At 38.4% G+C, this 27949-nt stretch overlaps 1 protein-coding gene across 12 annotated transcripts in view; it reads left to right on the top strand.

Moving 5' to 3' along the window:
* DERA (deoxyribose-phosphate aldolase) overlaps positions 1-27949 on the top strand; it is a 358282-nt gene that overhangs the window by 55913 nt on the left and 274420 nt on the right. For all 12 annotated transcript variants that reach the window (XR_013830501.1, XR_013830502.1, XR_013830503.1 and 9 more), the window contains exon 6: positions 11314-11442. Coding sequence is in view for 1 of the 12 variants with exons in the window: in XM_079936975.1 (XP_079793101.1) it covers positions 11314-11442 (129 nt within the window). In the remaining 11 variants the exon portion in view is untranslated. The remainder of the gene's footprint in view (positions 1-11313; positions 11443-27949) is intronic.

Here is a 27949-nt window from a genome sequence, read left to right as displayed (position 1 = left end):
GAAACCCATTCCACACTGGAGCACCAGCACACATGACTCCAGAGGTGGCTACTTCTGTGACATTTTTCCAGCATTGTGTGTTCAGAATCACAACTGGAAATACTGTTTGTCTTCTGTATCCAGAGCCTCACGTACTTTTTTTACCCCATTCAGTTCTTCAGCTTTGACTTGCTTTCCCACATTTGGTTTGTGGAGTACGTGTCTCATGACTCTCAGGAGCTTTAGGGTGAGAGAATGAGATATTCCAGCCAAAGCCACAGTATCTATCATTGTGTTGCATGCAAGTAGATCTTGAAAATCTTGACTCTGGGCAACAATTTATTTTTCTTATTCGCTTATTTTTACAAAAGAAGGGTGGTAGAAAGAACATCTCTTAAAAGAAGTTAGGATTTTTCTTTGTTTTGGAGAGCTGTTAATCATAGTATCTTATGAGAAAAGCAATCTCTAAATCTATAGACACTTTTTGGGGAGGAATCACATAACCCATAATCTCTGCTTTCTGTTTTGAGGGTTGTTTATAAAAGAAGAAATCTGGAGATACTTACGGTAGCTGTATGCTTTTATTTTATTATTATTTTTTTTGATGCTATGATTCTTCAGAACTTCAAATACTGTTGACAAAAATGTGTGTGTTTTATCTCTTGCAGGTTACTTTACTACCTCGTGTTTTAGCTCATCTCTGTTTTAGTCTTACAAGATTAATTAGTTGCCTTAGTGGATGAAAACTGTTCTTGAACATTTTGTGGCTTTTTTAGATTAAAAGGTTGCTGTATAATTTTATATTAAGTGTTTGACTGTACATATAATTATCTTAAGAGTTATTTTCAGGCCACTCATGTGCAGTGTTGAACATCTTTCCGGTACTCAAAAAATAATTGCTTAGATATGTTCGTTAACAATTATTTTTTAAGTGCCTTTGAATAGCATGAAATGTAAAGGGAAATCTACTTCGTGGCTTTTAACACTTGGATTCTTACTCAGTTCATAATTCCTATACATGAAAGCTTCACTAACATAGTTTTCTATGTCTACAGCAGTGCTTTTCCCAGAAAACTTAACAAGTTGCCAGCAGCCACAAAATTAGGAATTTGTTTTCCTTTTAGGTGGGAGCTGGAAAGAAAGAGGATAATTTTAGGTAGAGAAACGTAGACTGCTTTAGATGAGAGTTGCTGCTAACATGGGGAGGCAGAAGGTAGAGCCAGCGGTCGCCCTGTTTTGGATGCTGTTTAAAACTGATGCAGCGTGAGCCCCTCCACCCCCTGGATCAGCATCGTCACGCACACAGGCCATTCCCAGAGTGGCTGAGTTCTCTGAGTCCTACCAGGGACCACTCCTCCAGCACAGCCCCGCTTGTTGTTCCCACTGGCAGTGACAAGCTGAAGGTCAGGCTGTGACCTCCGTTTCTCTTCCTCAGTGTAACACCAGTAGGAGGGATGAGACGGGACAGACAGGAGACCACACCTCTGCTGGTTGTGCCGTTGTATTGATTAAGGATCTACAATGTAATCCATCCTGGGTTTCTCGTATACCCACTCTTACTACTCCTGAAAAACCTCGTTACAAGTCAAAACATTTATTATCAGGTTTTTTAATGTGACATCACTATGCCAGCCACTTCTCTGCTGTGTGTGTTTTGTTAAATTTTGCATTATTCTGACTAATTTGCAGTCGTGGTATTTGAATTCCATTTTCATTTGTCAGTCATCTTTTATAATAGCCTTCCAAATTATTATTTTTCTGGTACGTGAAAGAATTGTTCTTTCTTTTTTTTTTTTTAAGTGGAGAATTTTCTGTTTCTGTAATGTTTGAATTTTTAACAATGAATATGTACTATGAGTATGTGAGTAGAAAAATTAATAAATGCTCTAAGGAATATGTCATGATGTAGGCAAAGACTTAACTATAAGGGTGTTTGCTGAAGTATTGTTTATAAGAGCAAAAAACCTGAAACCTTAAATATCCAATAATAGAAAGATGATTGAATACATTATTTACGACCATGCGATGGAAGATTGTACAGCCATTAAAAATTGTGCTACAGGCCTGTATTTATTAATTTGGAAAGATGTCTATGATATATCAAAGGGAAAAAAAGCAGGTTATAAAATAATATGTGCCACATATAATCACGCATTTTTTTCTTTACAAAACAGTAGAATGGTTGATAGTTTCAAAAGCCCTCCCATGAGAAAAATACCTGGATGCTAAATAAATTACAACAGCATTTGTTGTAACTTTTTAACTTTCGTTTTTGAATAATTTAAAACTTACAGAAAAGTTACAGAAATAGTACACAAAACTCCCGTTTACTCTTCACTCAGATTCCCCAATTATAAAATTCTACCCGGTTTATCTTTTTGCCTTCCCTCCCTCTCTCTGTGTGTAGGCAGATAGATATCAATAGATAGATAGATAGATTGATAGAGATTTAGATATAATTTTTCTTCGAATTATTTGAGATTAAGTTGCAGAGCTCTTGATCCATTACTATTATATACTTCAGTGTGTATTTCCTAAAAACAGGGACGCTCTTATATGAAGCCGCAGTGCACCATCAAAGTCCGGAAATTAGCACTATCATACTACCATTAAATCCACAGACTTCGTTCAGGTTTTGCAGATTATCCTAGTAATGTTTTAATTAGGTCCAAATTCAATTGTTACATGTCTCTTTGGGCTTCTTCAATCTGGAATAGTCCTCGATCTTTCCTTGTGTTTGAAGAATAGAGGTCTATTATTTTGTAAAGCGTACCTCAGTTCGGGTGTGTTGCATGTTTCCTCATGATTAGATTCAAGTTAGGTATTTTTGATAGGAATAACACTGAACTTTTGCTCTGTTCTTCTCAGTGCATTATTTCAGGAGTCCCAACATGTTGATTTGTCCCATTATTGATGATGTTACTTTTTTACTTGGCTAATATGGTTTCTACCAAGTTTTTCCATTGTAAAATTAATAAGTATTTTGTATTTTAATAGGTAATTAGCATCCATTATGAATGGAGATATTTTGAGACTATGTTAATATCCTGTTCCTTATCTAACTTTTACTCAGTTGTTTTAGTGTTCATTGATAATTCTTCAATTATTACTCCGATAGTTGCCAAATGGTGATTTTCTAATTCCATCATTTCTTCTGTACTTACTAGTTAGCATTACCTTCTCCTCCCTCCCTTTCTTCTTCTCTGTAAGAACTCATGGATGCCTATTTTACTCAGTTGGTTATAATCCATTACTGTCACTATTTATTTTGGTACTCAAATTGTCCCAGATATGGGGAGTGGCAGCTGCTTCAGACTGGCTCCTCTGTCCTTTTGACATGTTTCCGTTTTTCTCTAAGACCTTCCTTGTAATTCTTATACAAGGTATTTCCGGCTTATTTTCAGCTTTCTCTGCCCGAAGCTTGGAATCAGCCATTTTCCTAAGGAGCTCTGCTTCCTTTTATTAGAGACTGGTATTTAGAAACCAAGATCTGGGTGCCAGGTGTACTCATTGCTACAGGGTTGTTGCTTCTAGGCCTTCTCAGTGGAAAGCTCTACAAAATATGTGAATGTATACAATACACATAAAACACGCATACATCTGTCTATCTATCTGTCTGTCTATCTATCTATCTATCTATCTGTCTTAGAAACATGAGTTCGCACGGATAACTTCCATTACAAGCCAACAGCACATGGTTATTCTTGCCCTCTCCTTTTCTATATATATGCCTCTTTTTCTTGTCAGTGAGAAATTTTCCTCCCATTTTCATCAGTATAGTTACTTATTTGCTCAATTCCCTTGTACGTAACAGTCTCTCGACCGTGCAGGCTGTCTCCCTGGCCCAGTACTGCGTACTCAGGCCGGCTGTGCTTACCAAGTTTTCCAGAATTCCCAACCCTCACTGGTAAGAGCGTCCCTCAATGTGTAGACAACACTTTGAGAATTTTTGAAGGAAGATGCTTTGAAAACTTGGAGGATTTTTAATTCTTTTGGGTAATGATTCCTAATGAGGAATTTTTTGGAAGGAGGATCTCTTGAACTTATTACTTCCCTTGTAATTTCCTCCACATATATAGTCCTGTAGCAATTATATAAACCTACATCCTGCTGCTGTCCTTTCCTGCCAATGAGGAGGAAACCCACCCATTAGGTTTTTCATTGTTTTGCTTATTCATATTGAAAGGAAAGTGAAAGTTGATTTGATTACGATTTGAGGTTGGCAAGGTTACGTTTAAGCCCTCAAGTTGCTTTGATTGGCATGTGGCATTTATCTAGTTTCCAGGGTGGCTGTTACTGCAGTGCCAGGTGTTCAAAGCTACCTGTGCTTCTTGTGGCTTCCATGGTTTGTGTTGGAGTGAAATGGTTTATTTATTTATTTTTTTTGTAAGTAAGATCTGTAAATTCTAAGTATATTTTTATAAGTATTAGGACAGTACTTGCTTTGATTTGTTTTTTAAAGTAATTTTTGGATTTCAGAAACTACATAAGGAAAAATATAGAAAACTAGTGGAATAATTAAATGCTTAGCAAATGCCTGGTACTCTTCTAGCTACATGTATTCTATTTAATCTTCCCCCAAATATGTGAGCAAACTGAAGCCCCCTAAGTAATTTAGGCTTAGAAAAATCGTAATTCCTACAAGTTTACATGACTAGCAAGTAGCCAAAACTGTCTTATACCAGCAGTCTCTGCTATCCAAAGGAGCATGGGCGGCTCTGAGTTAAACAAAGCTAAAAGAAGTTTGTGATATGGTAAACTAGACTTCTGTTCTAGTGCCCCAAAGCGGTCGTATCTTATGTTCTTTAGGAAACGTAGATCATGGTGTCCTCTGCTTTTGTCAGTCCCTTTGTGCTCTGAACGTGATAAGCACTCAGCAGAAACTGTAACAGCATCACCGCCACTACCAGCAGCAGAACAAGTGACTGACGTTCCCTGATTGTTAACTAGGTGCTGGATACTGTCCTTAGAACTTTTAATGTATAGTAACCTATTTAATGCTCGAAATAACTCCACAAAATATGTGAACCTCTATTATCCCCATTTTATAGATGAGAAAACCAAGGCAACGGTTAAGTAATTTTGTGCAGATCAAACAACACATTAGTTTAGAACTAGGATCTGAATCCAGGCCGTCGGAGCACCCACACTGTTGCCCACTACACCATACTTCCCCAGTCTTCTGTATGTGCTATACTGGAGTCGTGGGTTAAAAACTAACGAAAACAATTCTGATTAAGCTGAAAAGGGATTCATTAGGAGGATGTAGAGTAGCTCACTGAATCAGTGGGAAGCCTGGAGAACCAGGCTTAGAAAACAAGCAGGACCATGAAAGAGTGGGGAGCTGAGAATAAGCCAGCTGTGCCACAGGAAGAGTCTGCTTACAGGGCCACTGCCGGTGTTGCTTCCACCGGCCAGCACGGGTACCGTGCTACTGGCTGGTGGCCACTGGACTCTTGGATCGGCTGCCATTGCTGTTGCTGCAGTACTGATGAAAACCCCTAACTGTTCTTCATCTTTGCATCACTCAGTAAGATTCAAAGGACCAAGGAGAAGCATTCGTTTGATGGAGCCCAGGCAACGCTTTAAAAAGGCCAGACCTGGTGTGTGCTTCTTGAGGTAATTGTCCTGGTATACTCTGGGCAGAATGGTAACAGAAACAAATAACAACTTTCCCAATGTTGATCTTTAAAGATTTAAGTTATTTGCTCAGAAAACCTTGATCCTGTTATGTGGTGAAATAGGTCAGTAAAATGATTTGAGGAGTTGGCAGTTAAAGAATCAGAAGGCACTAGTTCCATATTTGTTAAATCCAGTTAAGCTTCAAGTGACCATTTTTGGTTCATTCTGTTTGGATCATGGATTAAAAAGCGTAAACTCCAGGTGGCTGATAATTGAGTCATAAAATACATCTGTTTTTTCTGGTTAATTTTAACTGTAGGTGAAGAAATTCACTGGGTCAAAAGGTAATATGTTTCAGAAAAAGGCTGGTGGTAATTTTGTTCATAAACATGCTCAGGATCAATGTTTTAAGAATTTTGCTATACAGGCCAAAGTTCACTTTAACAAATGCTGTGATAAAATATTTTCAAGCCTTATCTGATGGCTCACTGGTTGTAAGCACTAATCCGTATAGCAAAATTTCGGTGCAGTACAAAGAGTTGGCTGGGTCAGACCATGTAGCACGATCTGACTTTTATCACACAACACTTAGTGAAAACTCATTTTACTAGAATTCTGAGCTTGATGATTAAACTTTTTGAGTGCTTACAGTAAGACGGGCAATGTGTGAAGCACTATATATATATCTTCTCTTTTAATCCTCATATAACCCTATAAAGTAAATATTGTTATTGACTCTTTAAGGATGGAAGTGAGCTGAGAGAAATAACTTGCCTGAGGTCACACAGGAAGTGACGGAGTTGGGTTTTAAATCCACATTGGTTTCACTCTTAAGCTTGCTTTTGATGGCAACATTGTACTAGGAAGAAAAATCATTAATTAAATCATAAGTTAACTGCACATTAGCCTTCTGCTTTTTTAAAAAAATTTTAATTTTATTTATTTTTTTGTACAGCAGGTTCTTATTAGTCATCAATTTTATACATATCAAGTGTATACATGTCAGTCCCAATCGCCCAATTCATCACACCACCACCCCCATCCCCCTGCCGCTTTCCCCCCTTGGTGTCCATACGTTTGTTCTCTACATCTGTGTCTCAGTCTCTGCCCTGCAAACTGGTTCATCTGTACCATTTTTCTACGTTCCACATATATGCGTTAATATACGATGTTTGTTTTTCTCTTTCTGGCTTACTTCACTCTGTATGACCGTCTCTAGATCCTTCTATGTCTCAACAAATGACCCTATTTCGTTCCTTTTTATGGCTGAGTAATATTCCATTGTATATATGTACTACTTCTGCTTTATCCATTCGTCTGTTGATGGGCATTTAGGTTGCTTCCATGACCTGGCTATTGTAAATAGTGCTGCAGTGAACATTGGGGTGCATGTGACTTTTTGAATTATGGTTTTCTCTGGGTATATGCCCAGTAGTGGGATTGCTGGATCATATGGTAATTCTATTTTTAGTTTTTTAAGGAAGCTCCATACTGTTCTCCATAGTAGCTGTATCAGTTTACATTCCCACCAACAGTGCAAGAGGGTTCCCTTTTCTCCATACACTCTCCAGAATTTGTTGTTTGTAGATTTTCTGGTGAAGTCCATTCTAACTGGTGTGAGGTAGTAGTAGTTTTGATTATCATTTCTTTAATAATTAGAGATGTTGAGCAGCTTTTCATGTGCTTCTTGGCCATCTGTATGTCTTCTTTGGAGAAGTGTCTATTTAGATCTTCTGCCCATTTTTGGATTGGGTTGTTTGTTTTTTTAATATTGAGCTGCATGAGCTGTTTATATATTTTGGAGATTAATCCTTTGTCTGTTGATTCATTTGCAAATATTTTCTCCCATTCTGAGAGTTGTCTTTTCATCATGTTTATGGTTTCCTTTGCTGCGCAAAAGCTTTTAAGTTTCATTAGGTCCCATTTGTTTATTTTTGTTTTTATTTCCATTACTCTAGCAGGTGGATCAAAAAAGATCTTGCTGTGATTAATGTGAAAGAGTGTTCTTCGGGGTTCCCTGGTGGCGCAGTGGTTGAGAGTCCGCCTGCCGATGCAGGGGACACGGGTTCGTGCCCCAGTCCGAGAAGATCCCACATGCCGCGGAGCGGCTAGGTCCGTGAGCCATGGCCACTGAGCCTGCGCGTCCGGAGCCTGTGCTCCGCAACGGGAGAGTCCACAACAGTGAAAGGCCCACGTACCCCCCCAAAAAAGAGTGTTCTTCCTATATTTTCCTCTAAGAGTTTTATAGCGTCTGGTCTTACATTTAGGTCTCTAATCCATTATTATTTTTGTGTGTGGTGTTAGGGAGTGTTCTAATTTCATTCTTTTACATGTAGCTGTCCAGTTTTCCCAGCGCCACTTATTGAAGAGACTGTCTTTTCTCCATTGTATATCCTTGTATATCCTTGGCTCCTTTGTCATAGATTAGTTGACCATAAGTGGATTTACCTCTGCGCTTTCTATCTTGTTCCATTGATCTATGTTTCTGTTTTTGTGCCAGTACCGTATTGTTTTGATTACTGTAGCTTTGTAGTATAGTCTGAAGTCGGGGGTCTGATTCCTCCAAGTCTGTTTTTTTCCCTCAAGACTGCTTTGGCTATTCGGGGTCTTTTGTGTCTCCATACAAATTTTAAGATTTTTTGTTCTAGTTCCTTAAAAAAATGCCATTGGTAATTTGATAGGGATTGCATTGAATCTGTAGATTGCTTTGGGTAGTATAGTCATTTTCGCAATATTGATTCTTCCAATCCAAGAACATGGTATATCTCTCCATTTGTTGGTATCATCTTTAATTTCTTTCATCAGTGTCTTAAAATTTTTGTACCTACAGGTCTTTTGTCTCCTTAGGTAGGTTTCTTCCTAGGTATTTTATTCTTTTTGTTGCCATGGTAAATGGGAGTGTTTCCTTAATTTCTCTTTCATATTTTTCATCATTAGTGTATAGGAATGCAAGAGATTTCTGTGCATTAATTTTGTATCCTGCAACTTTGCCTAATTCATCGATTAGCTCTAGTATTTTTCTGGTAGCATCCTCTATGTATAGTATCATGTCATCTGCAGTGACAGTTTTCCTTCTTCTTTTCCAATATGTATTCCTTTTATTTCTTTTTCTTCTCTGATTGCCGTGGCTAGGACTTCCAAAACTATGTTGAATAATAGTCATGAGAGTGGAAATTCTTGTCTTGTTCCTGATCTTAGAGGAGATGCTTTCAGTTTTTCACCATTGAGAATGATGTTGGCTGTGGGTTTGTTGTATATGGCCTTTATTATGTTGAGGTAGGTTCCCTCTATGCCCACTTTTCTGGAGAGTTTTTATCATAAATGGGTGTTGAATTTTGTCAAAAGCTTTCTCTGAATCTATTGAGATGATCATATGGTTTTTCTTCTTCAATTTGTTAATATGGTGTATCACATTGATTGATTTGTGTATATTGAAGAATCCTTGCATTCCTGGGATAAAACCCACTTGATCATGGTGTATGATCCTTTTAATGTGCTGTTGGATTCTGTTTGCTAGTATTTTGTTGAGAATTTTTGCATCTATATTCATCACTGATATTGGTCTGTAATTTTCTTTCTTTGTAGTATCTTTGTCTGGTTTTGGTATCAGGGTGATGGTGTCCTCATAGAATGAGTTTGGGAGTGTTCCTTCCTCTGCAGTTTTTTGGAAGAGTTTGAGAAGGATGGGTGTTAGTGCTTCTCTAAATGTTTGATAGAATTCACCTGTGAAGCCATCTGGTCCTGGACTTTTGTTTGTTGGAAGATTTTTAATCAAGGTCTCAATTTCAGCTTGTGATTGGTCTGTTCATATTTTCTATTTCTTCCTGGTTCAGCCTTGGAAGGTTGTACCTTTCTAAGAATTTGTCCATTTCTTCCAGGTTGTCCATTTTATTGGCATAGAGTTGCTTGTAGTAGTCTCTTAGGATGTTTTGTATTTCTGTGGTGTCTGTTGTAACTTCTCCTTTTTCATTTCTAATTTATCAATTTGAGTCCTCTCCCTCTTTTTCTTGATGAGCCTGGCTAATGGTTTATCAATTTTGTTTATCTTCTCAAAGAACCAGCTTTTAGTTTTATTGATCTTTGCTATTATTTTCTTTGTTTCTATTTCATTTTTTTCTGCTCTCATCTGTATGATTTCTTTCTTTCTGCTAACTTTGGGTTTTGTGTTTTCTTCTTTCTCTAGTTCCTTTAGGTGTAAGTTTAGATTGTTTATTTGAGATTTTTCTTGTTTCTTGAGGTAGGCTTTTATAGCTATAAAGTTTCCTCTTAGAACTGCTTTTGCTGCATCCCATAGGCTTTGGGTCACCGAGTTTTCATTGTCATTTGTTTCTAGTTATTTTTTGATTTCCTTGAATTTTTTTTTTTTTCTTTTGGCCACACAGCACAGCATGTGGGATCTTAGTTCCCCGACCAGGGATCAAACCCCTGTCCCCTGCCGTGGAAGCACAGAGGCTTACCATTTGACCACCAGTGAAGTCCCTAGCCTTCTTGAATTTTTAGATCAAGAGATTTCCTTGTCATTAGTTCTTAGTGGACAACTTTCTCTTTTTAGATTTGGTAACTCAATAAATGTCATTCCATCCAAGATTCATGCTCTGAGTTAAAAGAATATAAATTGTTATTGCCACATATTCTTTGGCTGTTTATACCATTCTCACATGTTGTCATATTGGATGTGTGGGTAAGATGATTTTGTCATAGTTTATGTGGGATGCACAGGGTAAGGTGGGAGGTGTGGCATCTCAGATGGTCTCTAATACTCAAAACTATTGATTATTAGGGATTTGTGAAACTCTTCAATTCTTTCTTAAAAAGCCTGTGGGTACCTCTTGGAGGCAATGAACACTGGACTTTACTGTGCATCTTGTAATAGAATCCTTGCCTTTATTTGTGTTCAGTTTTCACTGTCGAGGTTCAGGTTAAGTTCAAGTTTTCTAGGATTGAGAAGACAAGTTTTGTTTATCTTATTATAACTTTCATGGTTTGACTGAGTTTGCTGACTTGAGACTAATTTTTTTTTTTTTTTAAATCCAGCTGCTTTCAGAGTCCTAATGGAGTTCTAGAAAGCCAAATGTGCTATTGGGGTCAGAGGTTAGTAGATTCAAAGCTGCATCTCTGAATCCTCTACAGCTGGATTTGTGTACATATATCCATCACTCCCTGGCTCAACACGTTTTAGTCCGATATATAGACACATACCCTGGCAGATAGTGGGGCAAGCTCTTATGTCTTTATTACCATTAGCAGAGCTCTCAGGAAAGGCCTGCTTTATATTCCAACAAGAGAACTTATTTTGTGTGAATGTGAGAATTAATAAGGACCTGAGGATTTCTTTCTTCAGTTTGCAAAGTAGCATACCCCTGTGTATCTGGTAGATGGATTTCTTTTTTATTGTAAGTAACCATCATATGGAAGCAGTAAAAACTATTTGTAATTTCCATGTCATTATAATGATATTTTAAAAGTTCCATGGCTCAGGACCTTGGGCCAGGGCATAGAAAGAGTTTCAGGATAGCAAACTAAGCATTCCTTGTGACGGGATGTGAACTGCAACAGAATGCTTGAGGTGGTATTACATTGGGGTGATTTTTAGAAAGTGACAAATGGTTTATGTTTCCTAAATCTGAGATGGGTTCTACCAGCTCTGAACGGCTGCCAGGTTACGTTATCACTTGCCTGCTTTGTAACTGCCTCAATTATTTCCTTCCCCAGCCCTGTATGATGAGATTCGTCAGTTTCGCAAGGCCTGTGGGGAGGCTCGTCTCAAAACCATCTTAGCAACCGGAGAACTTGGATCTCTTACGAACGTCTATAAAGCCAGTATGATAGCCATGATGGCAGGTAAGCCAGGTTTTATATTGAAATGATGGTATATACTGCATTGATGTTTTTAGAAGGAATAAGTGAGTCAGAGCATTTGGCCGTTAGCTGCAAGTGCTGACCACTTGGAGTTTGTGTTGGTGGGGCGTCAGATACTTTATGAATACGTGTGCAGTGGGAAGTGTTCGCAAACTTGGCTTTCTTCCACGTTTTTTAGTGGCGTTTTATCATTGCACTATCCTTGTAAGGCAGTAGATGGCTCTCTTGTTAGTGAATTGCCTTCTGTGTTATTCTTTGATTATTCATTCATCAACATATGTTAGACAGAAATTTCCTTAACTGACTTCTTCCCCTCTGTGAATTTAGGGTTTGATTTTTCTCAGAGATCCATCTCCATACTGTCTAAGGCAGCCTGTGCTTTGTTTGTGTTAATTTTTTCTTCTTAAATTTAGGGCAGTGTCCTTGTTTTTTATATTTTGAAATGTAGCTTGACTTATTCTTTATCTTTACCAACAGCATGTCTAGCCAGTCATACGCCCAAGCCTGAAACTTGGGAGTCCTGCTGGATTGCCTTTTCTCACCTTCGTGTGAATCAGTGAACGCTTCTCGGGAGTTCTACTTTTTTACCGTATCTAATACGTCCTCGCTCCATTCTGTGTGCTGCTCTCTTAGACCACTGTCACTCCCCACACGGATCACTTCCGGTCTCCTAACTCGTTTTCCCTGTCTCTACTTCTGTCCCCTTTCAATCTGTTCTCCACACTGTTGCCAGAATGACCTCTTTAAAATGCCAGTTTGGTTATGGTACTGCTTGCTGAAAATCCTTCAGTGGCTCCCCTTCATTTTCAAGATACAATATAAATTCCTTCAGCCCGACTTTAAAAAAGGACCTTCCCAGGGAATTCCCTGGTGGTCCAGTGGTTAGGACTCCACACTTCCACTGCAAGGGGCCCAGGTTCAGTCCCTCATCGGGGAACTAAGATCCTGCAAGCTGTGTGGCACGGCCAAAAAAATAAAAATAGAAAGGGTCTTTCTCCAGACCCTGCCTGTGCCTCTGCCATCGCCTCCTTTTCCCTGCATACCGTATGCTCCAGCTCTCTGGAATTACCCGCTGTGCTCTGCACATGGCACCGTCCAATCCTTTGGAGTCTTTGTACCTGCGGTATCCCTGCCTGGAATGCCTTTTGCCCAAATAGCTCTTGAACATCTTTAGATTCAGCATAGTTGTCACTCTTCTCGAGGCTATTTCCCCAATACTGCTTCCTCCCCCACCACTTGGTTTATTATCCCCTCTGCATGCCCTCATAGTGATCTGTTAAAACCTCTATCAGATACTATCCTGTGACTCAGTATTGGATTTTTAGGTGCCCTACTAGTGGCTCCATGTTTGGAAGATACGTGACTTCTCAGGTCTTAAATCTGGGCCTTTGTTGTGGTCACCCTCTAGATTTTTCTACTCGTGCACTTTTTGAAGACTCAGACGAAGCATCGTTCCCTGGAACTCTATCAGCCAACTAGGCATTAATGAAGCTGTTACTCTGTTCACTGCTGCTGTATCCAAAAGATCTCTGCTCTGCTTGTTTTATTTAGAGCGAAATCTCTGAAAACCCAAGGATAGGGAAGAGTGGATCACTTTAAAGAGTGGGTCATCAGTTATGTTGGCATTTCAGAGGCCCCCAGTAATAGAAGGAACCTGGGCAAAGCCCATTGGAGTCTTAGGTAGACAAGTAGCCTCCCTTTTCACGCTCCTCACCAGGACAAGGGAGTTAGCCCAGAATGCCGGGATCCAGGTCACAGTGAAAGTATATTCATTCTGGGCCGGCAGCCAACCCTGTCCTACTCCCTGCACCTACTGTGTAGGATAGGAACATGGTATTAGGTCCTCGTGCTTGGACACTTCTGTTCCATCCTCCATCCCACCCATCACAGCCACAAACAGAAATGTGACTAGAAACACGCTCTCCCCTGTTCCTGTTGGCTTGTATCCATGTCCATGTCATTGTTTATCTCCTTCGTTTCTTCATCTAATCAGCGTCTATTACTGTGAGTAATATAACTTTGTCTGTGAGGTGTTTTACTAGATACGTTATAATAATATTTCTTCACCTTCACACCAGCCCTGTAGTTGATGAAGAAACTTAAGATGGAGAGACTTGCCTAAGGTTCACAGCTAATTGATCACATAAGTCATTATTTGAACCCAGGTCTTCTGGCTTCAGGTGTATTGCTTTTTCAGTTGTAACCCAGCTGTCTCCCAAGGCACTGTGCTAGGTCTTATCATGAATCAAAGGCACATCTTTGTGAAGTATCATGCACTTCCTGGCCCACAGTTTATGCTTCCTATTTTGTTAAGAAGGTACATAACATAAACGAAGTATGTTTTGAAAGATTTTTTAAATTAAAAAAATTTATGGACTAAACTCATGTTTCATCCTATTTCTGTAGTATTTTTTAAAACTGTTTTTGTTTTCTTCAAAATCAACTTCACTGAGGTAAATTTACATTCAATAAAGTTCAAGTGTATGATATGATGAGTTTTGACAATTTGTATATTCCATCATACCAGAATATCCTTTGTTCCCTTTTGCAGTCAGTTCCACTCTTTCTACCTTCCGCTCCAGGTGCAATAACTGACCTGATTTTATCACTATAGATTAGCTTGCCAGTTTTAGAACATTATACTTATATAGTGTGTACTCTTTTGTGCTTGTTCCCCCTCCCCCACCCCCGCGGTAATAGCTGTGAGATCTGTCACGTTGTTCTATGTATAAGGAGTTTGCTTAGTGGCTTTTCATTGTACACATATATGAGTTGCTAAATTTATTGGTCTGAAGTGTTTGTAATATTCTCTTAGTAGTCTGATGTCTGTAGGGTCTATGGTTATGTCTCCTTTTTTATTCCCGATATTGGTCATTTTCGTTTTCTGTTGTTGTTATTGTTCTTTGTTTCATTTTGGTGGAAAATAGTCTTGCTAGGGGTCTGCCAGTTTTATTAGTCTTTTCAAAGAGTTCAAGTTGGTTGATCACACTTTTTAGATCTGATTTGCTTGGTTTCACTTTGGCGTCCTTTTTCTATTAATTGCTGAGAGGGCTGTTAACATCTCCAGATATGATTGTGGATCTGCATACTTATCCTTTTAGTTTTGTCAGCTTTTTCTAACTTTATTATGGAGCTCTGGAGCTCTGTTGTTAAGTATAGACACTTTTAGGATTGGTATGTTTACCTGTTGAATTAGCATATTCATCATTATGACATGTCCCTTGTTATCTCTGGTACTAGACCTTCGTCTGAATGTTCACTTTGTCTAATTTTTTTTTTTTTTGCGGTACGCGGGCCTCTCACTGCTGTGGCCTCTCCTGTTGCGGAGCACAGGCTCCAGACGCACACGCTCAGCGGCCATAGCTCACGGGCCCAGCCGCTCTGCGGCATGTGGGATCTTCCTGGAGCGGGGCACGAACCCGTGTCCCCTGCATCGACAGGCAGACTCTCAACCACTGCGCCACCAGGGAAGCCCCCACTTTGTCTAATATTAATCTAGCCACACCGGCTTTCTTGTGCTTACCATTTGCATGGTATATCTTTTTCCCATCCTTTTATTTTCAACCCATCTGTGGTTATATATTTATTATCCCTTAGAGACAGATTTTTAAAAAATTCATTGTGGTATTCTCTGCTTTTTAATTGAAATGTTTTGTCCATATACACTTCACATAATTATTGATATGATAGGATTTAACTGTATCATCTTGCCATTTGCTTCCTCCTTGTTCTGATCTATTTTTGTTCCTCTTTTCCTGCCACCTTTTGGGTTCATCAGATGCAGCACTTCATTTTTATTTTTTCTATTGGCTTTTTATCTATAACCTCTTTGTATTTTTCTAGTAGTTGCTCTAGCAAATTACAGTATGCATTCTTAACTTATCACAGTCTACTTAGAATTAACATTACACATGTACCATAGAGGTAGTGCAAGTTTGGGTCCAGACCACTGCAATGAAGCGAATATTGCAATAAAGCAAATCACATGAATTTTTTGGTTTCCCAGTTCATATAAAAGTTATGTTTACACTGTACTATAATCTATTAAGTGTACTATAGCATTATGTCTAAAAAAATATATACATACCTTAGTTAAAAAATACTTTATTGCAAAAAATGCTAACCATCATTTGTGCCTTCACAGAGTTGTAATGTTTTTTTGCAGTAGTAACATCAAAGATTTCTGATCACAGATCACTGTAACAAATATAATAGTAATGAAAATTTTTGAAATATTTCAAGAATTACCAAAATGTGGCACAGAGACACAGAGTGAGCAACTGCTGTTGGAAAAATGGTGCCAACAGACTTGCTTGTTGCAGGGTTGCCACACACCTTCAATTTGTAGAAAATGCAGTATCTGTAAAGTGTAATAATGCAAAGCACAGTAAAGCAAAGCACAATAAAATAAGGTATGCCTGTATTCCACTTTACACTTCAAATGGCACAAATGTAAAAACCTTACAGCAGTTCCATTTGCACCCTCATTAGTCCTTTGAATTATTTTAATGTACTTCTTCTTCCAACTATTTATAAACTATTCCTCAAAATGATGTGATTTTTGTTTTGACAGTCATTTGTCTTTTAAGGAAATTAAAAGGAAAAAAACTAAGTAAAACTAGTCTTTTACATGTCATTTCCATCTTTTATCCTTCCTGTAGTCTGCTGGTGATTAATTCTCTCAGATTTTGTTCATTGGAAAATGTCTTTATTTCACTCCCATTTTTCAAGGATGGTTTGCTGAATATAGAGTTTCAGGTTACAGTTTTATTTTTATTTCAGTGCTTAACCATATCATTCCATTTCTTGGAATTCTGTTTCTTCTTGTTTTCTTATAAGTAATGTTTTATCAAATACCCAGTCAATATTTTCTCTTTATCTTTGTTTTTCACTAATTTGACTGTGAGGTGCCTAAGTGTGGGTTTCTTTGTATTCATCCTGCTTGTAGCTTGCTGAGCTTCTTGGATTTGTAGGTTGTTGTTTTAGGACTTCTCTGCCCCACTCTCTTTCCTTCTAGGACCCAAGCACCTGAGTGTTAGATACTGTCTCACAGCTTACTGGCGCTATTCATTTTAATTTTAATCTTTCTCCCCCGCCTCTGTTTTTCTGCGTGGCTAATATACGTGGATCTTTCTTGAAGTTCATTGACCCTACTTTCCACCTAAAATTTACTTTTATGCCCATCCATTGAAATTTATGCTCTTGAACATTTTTAGTTTTAGAATCCATTTATTCTTTTTTAGAATTCTAATTTTTCTGCTATTTCCCATTTTTTCACTCATTGAGATCATTCTTTCTTTAAAATCCTTGAACATATTTGTAACAGCTGATTAAAGTCCTTGTCTGCTTATTTGTATATCTTAATTATCTTAAGGTCTGTATCTTGAGCTGCCTATTTCCCAATGCCTAAAAATAGTTGCCTTATGTATTTTGCTCAGTTATATAGTTATTTATAGCAGGAGGGCAAGTCTGGTAACATTTCTTCTCACATGTCTGGAATTCTTCATGGCTTTTGTTTTCCCATTAATTTAGCATCATAAATCTCAAAAGGAAAGGGGTTTGTCATTTACATTCATAATAATTTTTATCTTACAACTTTGATAGCCATTTCGATTATTCTCTCAAACACAGTTCTCTAAAGAGAGCAAGGTGGAAATACATAACTACGTTAGTCTAGTATCATACATTATTGTAAGTGAAATCGTAGCCAGGGTGTGTTTATATTTTTGCTCAAATAAGTGATTCGTAGCCTCCTTTTGGTTTATTCTGGTTTAGGAATCTCTCAGAATGTTTTAGGGGAAGGAGCCATGTTCATAGGAGTTAGAAGACCTGGACTCTTGCTCTATCTTGCAGAATTTGTGACCTTGAACAAATAAATTAATCTGATTATAACTTCAGATGAAGTAATGTATGTGACCTGTGGTGTAACTGTAGGAGGTGAAAGCTATTGAGCTGGATTACATTCTGTACTGATCCCAAAGCTTACTGTATTCGTAGGATTGTTCATTGAATCTTACATATGAACTTGTTTTGCTGGCTTTTGACTCTGTCTTAAAAAAGAAAGGTGCAAAGAATATCTGATTCGTTGAGAATCGCAATTAGACGTGGCCCAGTTTCTTTTTCTTATGGTACAGTTCTTAGCCATGGTTGTCATTGCTCCTGATTCTTTTACAGTGGAAGCGGTAGCAGCCACCTCAGCTCTTCAGACATGTATAAGGTCACTTACTCAGCAGCCACAATGATCCAGAACCAAGCCAGGAACCAGAAAAAAATAAGTCAAAATATTTGGAATAGATGAAATATATGTGATATAATGTATAATACAACAGTAATGATAGGTAACATTTCTTGAGCATTTACCGTGTGACAGGTACTATTTTAAGGGCTTCATATATATTTACATTTAACCTTCACAACAACTCTACGAGGTAGGTACTCTTCTATGGTAAAATAAGAACATCAGTTAAAAGGATATCTTTGCTGCTATTCTGTACGGTCATTTTTGCTATTTGTAACATCCCAGGTATTTCTGTCTTTGTTATATCATTTTCTGTATCTGTTATAGCCTTCTCCCCTCCTGTTAGCTGTTTTTAAAGATTTAAGTGAACTTTTCCTACTCTGTCAAATCTCTCTATTATCCTTTAAAGGCAGAATTAATTGTTCATACTGTCCTTCTCTTAGGTATATAATACCAGGAGAATTAATACTGGTATATAAATACCAGTAGCATTTGTCATCTAGTATCACCATCAGTTGTTTTACCTCTTAGTTTTTTTTATAAAACTATGAACCTCCTTGAGGCCAAGAATTATCTTACTTATCTGTATTCCCCTTTGATTGCTACCCTGCCTGACATCTAGGAGAGCCTAAGGAAATACTTTGGAATACACCAATGAGTCAGTGAGAAAGACAGACAGAGGTAAGGAAGAGTGAAAATAGGCAAAGTGAAATCAGATTAGATTAGGTCTAGATTCATCTTCCCAGATGTGCCACCACCTTGTAGAGTTTGGACATGTTATTTTGAGAGTTTTTATTTTAATTGAAAAAAAGATAGAAAATGTATACCTTTGACAAGGAGATTATATATACAAAGTATGGCTTAGGCAATCCAAGCAGTGGTATGATGTATAAAAGTTTTGTAGGATTCTCAGAAAGTTCTAGAAGCAAGGAAAAGACCAAGGAGAACTTTTTGCCTTGGCTTTTTGGTCATTGAAAATGGATCTTACTTTTACATTAGTGGAAATGTGGTGAGAGAAATATAAATAAAGGAGAAGGTGAGGTGGGAATAAACGGTTTGAAGGGAAAATAATCAGGGAAGAGAAACGAGAGCCATATTTTTTTCATCAAACAAGCCAAGAACAAGGTGATAGGAAGTAAGATAGAAAGGGAAACATGCTTATAGAAAAGAGAAGTCAAAAAGCTGACCTGCTAAGGGATTTCAGCCCAGCAAATGCACACATTAAGAATAATGCCGGAATGTAGAAAAGTGGCTTTATCTTTCAGTAGCCTGGACTGTTTGCACACATGCAACAGCTAACAAGCTCTGCTCTGAAGTTATGCTAGACCTTATCTTTGGACATAATGCAGGCATGATAAATAAGGTTGGAGTAGAAAAGCACTAAAGATGCAATCATAATGTCATCAGGTTTGAATTGCTGATGAAGATCTGTGGGAAGAGTACTAACATAAAAATATGGGCTTGAGAAAAGCAGACCTTGAAGGGAATGCAAAATGAGTTTTGAACTTGGCTGGGATTTCGTAACATATAGGAAATGAAAAATGAAAAAAGTAGGAACCAGGGGAGGGAATACTCGAAATTCAACCCAATAAGATCAAAGTAATACAGAAACAATGAGATGAAGCAAAGAAATAGACAAAAATAGGAGGGAAGCCATTAAGTAAATAAAATAAAGGGGGAAAATAGTGGGAAACTTGCTATGACTAAAGGAAACCAAACTCCTAAAAAATGCTATGATTAATAGCAAATTAACATCTAAGATTTTTTTAAAAACATTTAAAAAATTTAAAAATATGAACCAAATAGTAGAATAAAAGACTGTGTAGATTTATTTTTCTAAAGATTGTCAGAAGTCACACTGAGTCCTTCATCTTAGGCTGCAAATCTTTGTATTCTCGAGGAGTATTGATCCAGATGGCACATACAGACCCCTGGGGTGTTCCAGCCTGTTTTTTTTTGTTTGTTTGTTTTTGTTTTTTAAGTAAGATCTTGCCTTTCATAGGAAGGCATTTAATTTATGAAAAAGTATGCTTCAGTTGAAAATTTATCACAGGGGAAAGCATGAGACTATAGATGTGCATTAGGTTAAGAGGTAAAGAATTTAAAGTGTAAATTTATTTACAGTTCCTTAAACTAGCCCTGAAAATTAAACCACTTACAGGGTAAAAACTAATTAACTTGCCATCTCTTTCAAGGAGTCAATTTAAATTCAAGGCCCCAAGCAAAAATATCAGAAAGTTTACCTTCACTCACCCACGCCCTCCCCATCCTTTCTTGAGTGCAAAGTAAAAAACTGCAGAAGAGAGGAGTTATCATGTTTTCTGGCCTCCCAGCAGTACAGGAACTACTGATGGTGCATTTTGGTCTATGCATGTCATTTTTATAAAAGGTTAAGTCTATACATTTAAGCATAAAGCATTTTCTGTGGCTCTTCACGGCTGGGCTTCTGGAGGGAAAAAAAAAAAAGGGAAAGCTTGAAAGCTTAGTTTTTTGTGTGTTGTATACTAGCCTGTGTAAAATTTTACTGTGTGAAATTTTTTTAAAATGTAACCCACCTTATTCCAAAAGCACGACTGCCTTCTACAGACCTGGCTTTGCCTAGAGAAGTTCCCGGCACAAAGGCTCGCACGTAACAAGTGCCTAGAAAATGCTCATTGATGGGTTAGGTTATCAGGTACAAGGACATCAATAGATGCCTTTGTAAACAACATGCATAAAATTCATTTTTTTAAAGAAATTTGTATTTTCTCAGCAAAAGAATAAGGGATTTTTCTTAATGAAATTCTGGTATACGACATAGAGGTGAGACCTATAGGTAGTTGCTCATGTCTCTGAGATTCTGTTATTCATTTGTCTTTAATTCCTAACACGTTAACTTTTGTTACTTACTCTTTAATGTCTGTACCAGGTAGTTACTGATCTTTTAGCAAACTCGTAAATGCTGGGAAATTGGAATCCTCGAATGGGTCCCTCAGTACCTTGTACCAGGTAGATACTTGATAAACATATTTGTTGAATGATTTCGTGAATAAAGGTTAGTAAATCATGTGAAGTTAGTAGTTTACTGAGTTCTTTTTGCGGTTGTTTTAAGAGGGAAGTAGGGGAGGTACCTTATCAGTGTTGAGTGGCTGGAGACCTGAAGCTCGGAAGTTAAGTGACGAGACCAGGGCCACGCATTTAGGACGTGGCAGGATTCTGGAGGACTCTGGACTCCAAATTCCATGCTTTAGTTGTCGTGCGGTTCTGCTCTCCACCCTGCAGTTGATCTGAATCATGTAAGATACGTTTAAGCTGTGTTTAACCTTTGGAGGCACAGATGTCTTTCTGGAGTCACTGAATGAGATTTATATATTGAGCTGTACTTTTCTATTGAGGACAAGAAAAATAAGACAATAGACCGTTTGGAGAAAAACTCTAGGGGGTGGTGGACATGAAGTACACATGAAAGAGCAAGTTGAAAGCAAGCCTAGAGCCCCGCCTGTGATGGGCCCACAGCAAATCCTCTTTGAAATGAAAAGGAAAGTTGCAAGAGGACCCTGACCTCAGGCAGCTTCCACTGTAATTTTGTGTCCACCTGCGCTGCTGATGGTTCCATGATGATACACTTGGCACGTGAGCAGGGTCATGCTTATCAACTGCTACTTGAGTTCTGTACTAAGGTTTTTGTTTGTTTTCAGATTCCCCTCCCTGGGGTGCCCAGGGAACAGCTAGGGAGTGACAGTGGAAGTGGACCTTTTTCTTGTCCACCTGAGGAAGGAGAAGGAGAGAGGACAAGGCTGAGGACAGTGTAAGAATGAAGGAGCAGAGGGATGAGGTTTTTGTACTAAGGTTTTTGTTTGTTTTCAGATTCCCCTCCCTGGGGTGCCCAGGGAACAGCTAGGGAGTGACAGTGGAAGTGGACCTTTTTCTTGTCCACCTGAGGAAGGAGAAGGAGAGAGGACAAGGCTGAGGACAGCGTAAGAATGAAGGAGCAGAGGGATGAGGTGAAAGGGTGCAGAGGACGGGAATGGTATTGGAGCGTGTGGTATTGTAGCGTGGGATGAGGGAAGTTGAAACCTTCCCATGAAGAGTGATGCAAAAGATAGGGGCGCCTTATTTAGGAGAAGCACGATCATTGGGGCTGTGGTATTGTGTTCAAATACTTGTACACACGTATGTACACAAAAAATGATGAAAAAGCATGATTGTTATCTATTACTCCAAGGTAGGAGGGCTGGGACCATCTTTTAGAAGTTATAGGAAGATGGATTTTGGCCTGGTATAAAGCAGAGTTTTGTTAAAGTTCAGGTATTCTGGAGCTTGGATGGGCCACGTCAGGAGGTAGGAGGTGTTCAAAGCACAGGCTGGGCGACAGCCTGATGGAGCCAGTGTTAGATACATGATACTCAGGAACCATTGGGGCGCTTTCTGCTTTGGAGTCAAGTGTGATCCTAGAAGAAGAAACGTTTTATGTGAATCTTTGGACCTAAACATTAAATGTGATCCTTTGGAGTCGAGTCTGATCCTAGAGGAGAAAAATATTTTACACGCACGCACACACACAGGTTGTGTGTGTGTGTGAAATTTCTGGGTAGATTTCAAGCCAGGATAGACAGGGCCCCCAAATATGGAATTAATGGGAAAAGAGGGAGGGTGTTGGTTTTCTAGGATTGCCGTAACAAAGTACCTCAAACTCGGTGGCTTAAAACAACAGACATTTATTCTCATGGTTCTGGAGGGTAGACGTCCAAAATCAAGGTGTCCACAGGGCCGTGCTGCCTCTGAAATCTGTAGCGGAGAATCCTTTCTTGCTAGAAAGCTTCTGGTGCTGGCTGGCAGTACTTGGCATTCCTTGGCTTATAGAGGCATCACTCCAATCCCTGCTTCCATCATCACATGGTCATCTTCTCCCTGTGTATTTCTGCATCTCTTCTCTTCTTATAAGGACATCCACCATGTAATGGCCCACCTTACTCAGTAAGACCTTACCTTTACTTAAGTAATTGCGTTTGCAATGACGCGATTTTCAAATAGGTCACTTTCTGAGGTACTGGGGTTTGGAACTTCAGCATATATTTTTAAGGGGCACAGTTCAACCCATAACAAGAGAAGTGAGGTTCTTGCACTGTGGTTCTATTATTTCCTGTAAAGACCTGAAGAAGTTCGAGAAAAATACTTTGAGTCAGACCAGCAAACTTAAATTCAGGTACAAAAGATTGATTTTTCCCTCTAAGCAATGTTGGTTGGCTTTGTGGATAGGGGAAATCTAGTAGATATTAAATATTTTTATCTGCAAAAAGCATTTGGTAAGGTTCTCAATGGGAGATTAATGGCTAAAATAAAGAATGAGGCATTAGGAGATAAATTTGCTTATGAGCAAGAGACAGAGACTAACAGTAGAAGGAAACACTTTAGATTGGAAAGGAGTGACATACAGCACAAGCCAGGAATCAGCTTTGGGACCTATGGGTTTTTCACTTTATTTTTATTGGACTTTGTAATAAAAATACAGATCTTCAAACAGTCCAAGACACAGAGTGAGTAATACTACAAGCGTCAGTAATCCAAAGTTATTATGTATCATAAACTAAATGACTGATGATAAATACTGACACAAGACTACACAATGTGCTGTAATATTATAAAATGGAGCAAGCAATTCTCCTGTATTCTCTTTTCTTCTGCATTTCTTTGTTTTTCAAAAAATATTTGCAAGTTTCTAGGTTTACTTTATAAGCCAAATCAATGAAAAAAAAAATTTTAAACTTGGAAAGATGTGTTAACTAAGAGAAAAATTGGTTGAAGCAAGACAAAGGTTATAATGCCATCCCTAGAATAAAGAAATTAGGGACCCTGTATGTTAAATTGCTCAGTGAGCTATTGAACAAAAAGATTTCAGGAGCGAGGGGGCGTTATTGAAATCATCAGCTTATTCTGCAGTCATGGCTTTAATGGAAGCATGTGCAAAAAAGTCATTGTTAGAATGATAAAACTACATATCTGAGGGAGTGAAATATCATAGTATGGAAACTTTTTTCTTTTCTTTTCCTTTTTAAAAATTTGAACATAATGGCTCTAAAAAAAAAATCTATAAAATTGAGTGATTGTATATGTAACTTTTGTCCTCCCAGGAACTAGTTGAGTATGTGGGCAACATACTTTTCAAATTGGAACTTTGCCTGCAACTCCTTCTGTCTCAGTCACTAAAAGGTCTTTGCAGATTCCTGTCTGTTCTTTCTTGACTTGTACATTGTCAGATAAGCCAAGAGAAATAGAGCAACTAAACATTAAAAAATTAACTCATAAAAGTTCTAAATGCTTTGAAAACTGGGGAGGCTCATAAAGAACCTTGTTCATCTCAAAGCTTTCATTTTATAGGTGAGAAAACCGAGATCCAGGAAAGTCAGATTCAGAAGGAATCTACCCCAGAACAGATAAGTCAAAACACGGTCTAGAACGAGGTTCTCAACCCGGACTGCAAATCAGAATATCCCGAAGCGCTTCTTCCATAAACTGGTGAAAATATCCTACCACCCAGAGGTTCTGATTTTAATGGTCGTGAATGGAATCAGTACTTTTTAAAATCTTCTCCTGGTGTGTCTACTGTGTAGGCAGGAATGAGAGCCTCTGATCTGGAATCTAGGTTTCCTGGTGTTAAGACAAGAAGTTTTTCCACTCACCCTGATAGTTTAGAAATTATTCAGAGAGAGAATTTCAAATTCAAGGGGAAAAACCTTTAACAAAGATACTCCACAATGAGCAGGCTGATTGTCCCTGTAGTTACAGATGGCTTGTTGGGAACTCTGAACCTATATTCCCACAGAAACAAGATCATAAGTGGTTATTTGGTCTCCCTGCCAGGCCTGAGTTTAGCAGACAGAATAACTGAAGCTTAGCTCTGCAGCAGTAGTTCTGTACGTCCTAACTGACACGTGACAATGTTTTTTTTTTGGAAGGACGTGAATTTGTATTTCTAGTTAGGTCTCTAGGAATATTTTTCATCCTTCTGCCGCCTTGAGAGTATTGAGGTCTCTCCTCCTTCCATCTGCAAGTTATTAGGTTTAGGGTTTGAATGGGGACTCCCCACAGTTCCAAGCTGTGCTGGGGGGATGGGAGGAAATGAGGGGGTGAGGGGTGGTAACAGCTGTGGTGAAGACGGAGGGGCTGGGGGAAAGGCTAGTTGGGAAGAGAAGGGCTAGGTTTTCTGTCATCCTAATACCTAGGGTGTTTGTTTCCCTCAAATGGGCTCATACAGCAAGTATTTCATGAACATCTAATGTTTATCAGTGCTATTCTGGGCATTGGAGAAGGATGAGACGAGAGACAAGGGAGAGAAAAATAAGTAAGATGTAGCTCCTTCCCTTTAAACACTAAAAATCTTTTAGTCTGGTGAGGAGGTGAAAGTGGGGTTTATGGTTTGCCCTGTCGGGAACCCAGAGGCCAAAGGGACACTTGCGCTGGGGCTGCAGGAACCTGGCGAACCCTCTGGAGGACTCATGGATGGGTTTGCAAAGCAAGTGGCCTTTGTGGAGGAGTCATTAGGTGCAGAGGTAGAGGAAGGGCTTTTCAGGCAGAGAAGCACGTGCCCTTTTATACCCGTGAAGAGCATGTCATGGTGAAAACGCTGGTATGATTGGGGTGGAGAAGTGGTGGGAGAAGCGGAGGAGGAAGCAGGTAAGCTGTCTGGGGCTTATGGCCATGCTATGGAGTTTGTGTTCCCATCTGTGGGTGTGGAGAGTTTTTAGCCTTTGAAAGTTTATAGCCGGGAAATGAGCAATCGCTTAATTCATTCATCCATTTATTCCTCCACCATGTGCCAGGCACAAGGGATAGAGATCAATAAGACATCCTTACTCCAGGCTCCTCTTCCTCCCTTACTGCTCTCTGCAGTACTGGAGCAGTGATCAGATTTCCACTTTAGAGGCAGTGGATTTGGGCTGGAGGCGGGGAAGCTGTTAGGAAGCTGTTGTAGCAGTCTGGCCGACCAGGACGAGGAGCTGAACCGGGGCAGTACGGTGGGGATGGAGAGGAGTGGACGGCCGTGGCAGGTATTGAGGGGGCAGAATGAATCGTACTTGGTGAATGGTTGTCTGCTGAGCAGGGAAGGGCGAGGACAGAACAACTCATCATGGTGCACTTTATCAGGTTAGGGAATTCAAGAGAAACAAGGCTTTTTCCAGCCCAGGAAGCTGAGCCTCTGCTTCCCATTACAAGACCTCCACCTGTTCATTCTGTTGTCGGCTATTTTTTTCTATTTTATTTATTCTAATTTATTTATTAATATAATTATTAATAATTTATTTATTTATTTATTTTTATAATAAATTATATAAAATAAAATTATAAAATAATTATTTTATAAAATTATTAAATTATTTTAATTTAATAAATTAAATTATTTATTATTATTAAATTATTAAATTAAAAATATTTTATAATTATTTTATAAAATTATTTTTATAAAATAAAATTATAAAATAATAAAAATTAAATTGTAAAAAAATAAATTTTTATAATAATTTATTTATTTTTCTAATTTATTTATTCTATTTTTCTGTATATTTCTATTTTTTGGTTTAAAAACATTAGCAAGACAAAGCACATAAAGCAAAATGGAGAATGAATACAGTTATTTTGGTGATTCGGGAGGAAAAGGAAATTCATGTTTTTACTTCAGTTATCAGGATGATGCTTCGCTTTCCTAGTGACCCAAGATTGAGTGTTATAATATGCTTTTTGTAAAAAATTTATCATTAACTAGGGCATCAAAAGTTAAGTTTCCTATGTTACAAAGCTGCTAAATTCGGCAGGGACAATGGGGGAGGCACTGAACAGTCAATGAAATGGGAAAGAATTTAGATCATCCATGTCACATGAAGCCAGCAAAAGGCTGTTTGTAGAATGTTAGCTGCTATCACACTGGTTTTATGTTAACATTCTAGTGAATAATTAAAATTTTCCTGTTTATTTTTTAATAAAAAGGAAAAGCACGTAAATTACCTCAGAGTTTATAATATTATGTGTAGTCACATTCAGAGATGTAGAGGTTTCTGAGTAGGATTGCAGACTAGATAACTTAGACAGTTAAAAAGCAGATTTTCTTCTGCCATTCCAGGTGTTCTCATCTCACCGTGTTCATTATTATAATGCCTTTCAAAAATATAAAATGAAAATCCTTAAAACTATTACTTTGAGACATTTTCATTAGAGGTGGTATTTTCTAAATTGAGTGGTTATTAAATATATGTTTTCTGCTGAAATTATTTTTGAAGTACATTTCTCATTTTCATCTTCTGTCCATAAGCACACACCCAGGCATGGCGGGTTCTCTCTTCCCGCTTTGCTTTTTAACATCCGGACTCCCATGAGGTGATCAGGGACTCCCTTATAATTCACTATACTTTTCAGTTAAACCCACCCTTCTCCACTACTGTTTTCCTTGGTTGTTCCTTGAGGGCTAGACTGGAAAAGCTTGGGATTTTTATTCAAGCAGTTGACTCAGAGAAAAAGCAGCTCGTGCACAGATAGGGAAGAGATTCAGCCTCAGAAACAAAGAGGAGACAGACGTTGGGAAGCCACAGTCTTACGGTCTTGGGTGATGCTGTATTTGATGCTTTTACGGATGTATTCACGGTCCCAGAAGATGAAGAGAAAAAGAAAGGGACTGAGAAAATATTTGAAGAGATTATAGTTGAAAACCTCCCTAATATGGGAAAGAAAATAGTCAAGTCCAGGAAGCACACAGAGTCCCATACAGGATAAATCCAAGGAGAAACATGCCAAGACACATATTAATCAAACTGTCAAAAATTAAATACAAGAAAAAATAAAAGCAGCAAGGGAAAAGCAACAAATTACATACAAGGGAATCTCCATAAGGTTAACAGCTGATCTTTCAGCAGAAACTCTGCAAGCCAGAAGGGAGTGACAGGACATATTTAAAGTGATGCAAGGGAAAAACCTACAACTAAGATTACTCTACCCAGCAAGGATATCATTCAGATTCGATGGAGAAATTAAAACCTTTATAGACAAGGAAAAGCTAAGAGAATTCAGCACCACCAAACCAGCTTTACAGCACATGCTAAAGGAACTTCTCTAGGCAGGAAACACAAGAGAAGGAAAAGACCTACAATAATGAACGCAAAACAATTAAGAAAATGGGAATAGGAACATACATATCGGTAATTAGCTTAAATGTAAATGATTTAAATGCTCCAACCAAAAGACATAGATTGGCTGAATGGATACAAAAACAAGAGCCGTATATAT

Source organism: Stenella coeruleoalba (genome assembly GCF_951394435.1).
Source record: "Stenella coeruleoalba genome assembly, chromosome: 11".
Classification (NCBI taxonomy): Eukaryota; Metazoa; Chordata; class Mammalia; order Artiodactyla; family Delphinidae; genus Stenella; species Stenella coeruleoalba.
Note: the sequence above shows the minus strand (reverse complement) of the source record. Positions and strands in the feature narration are given on the sequence as shown.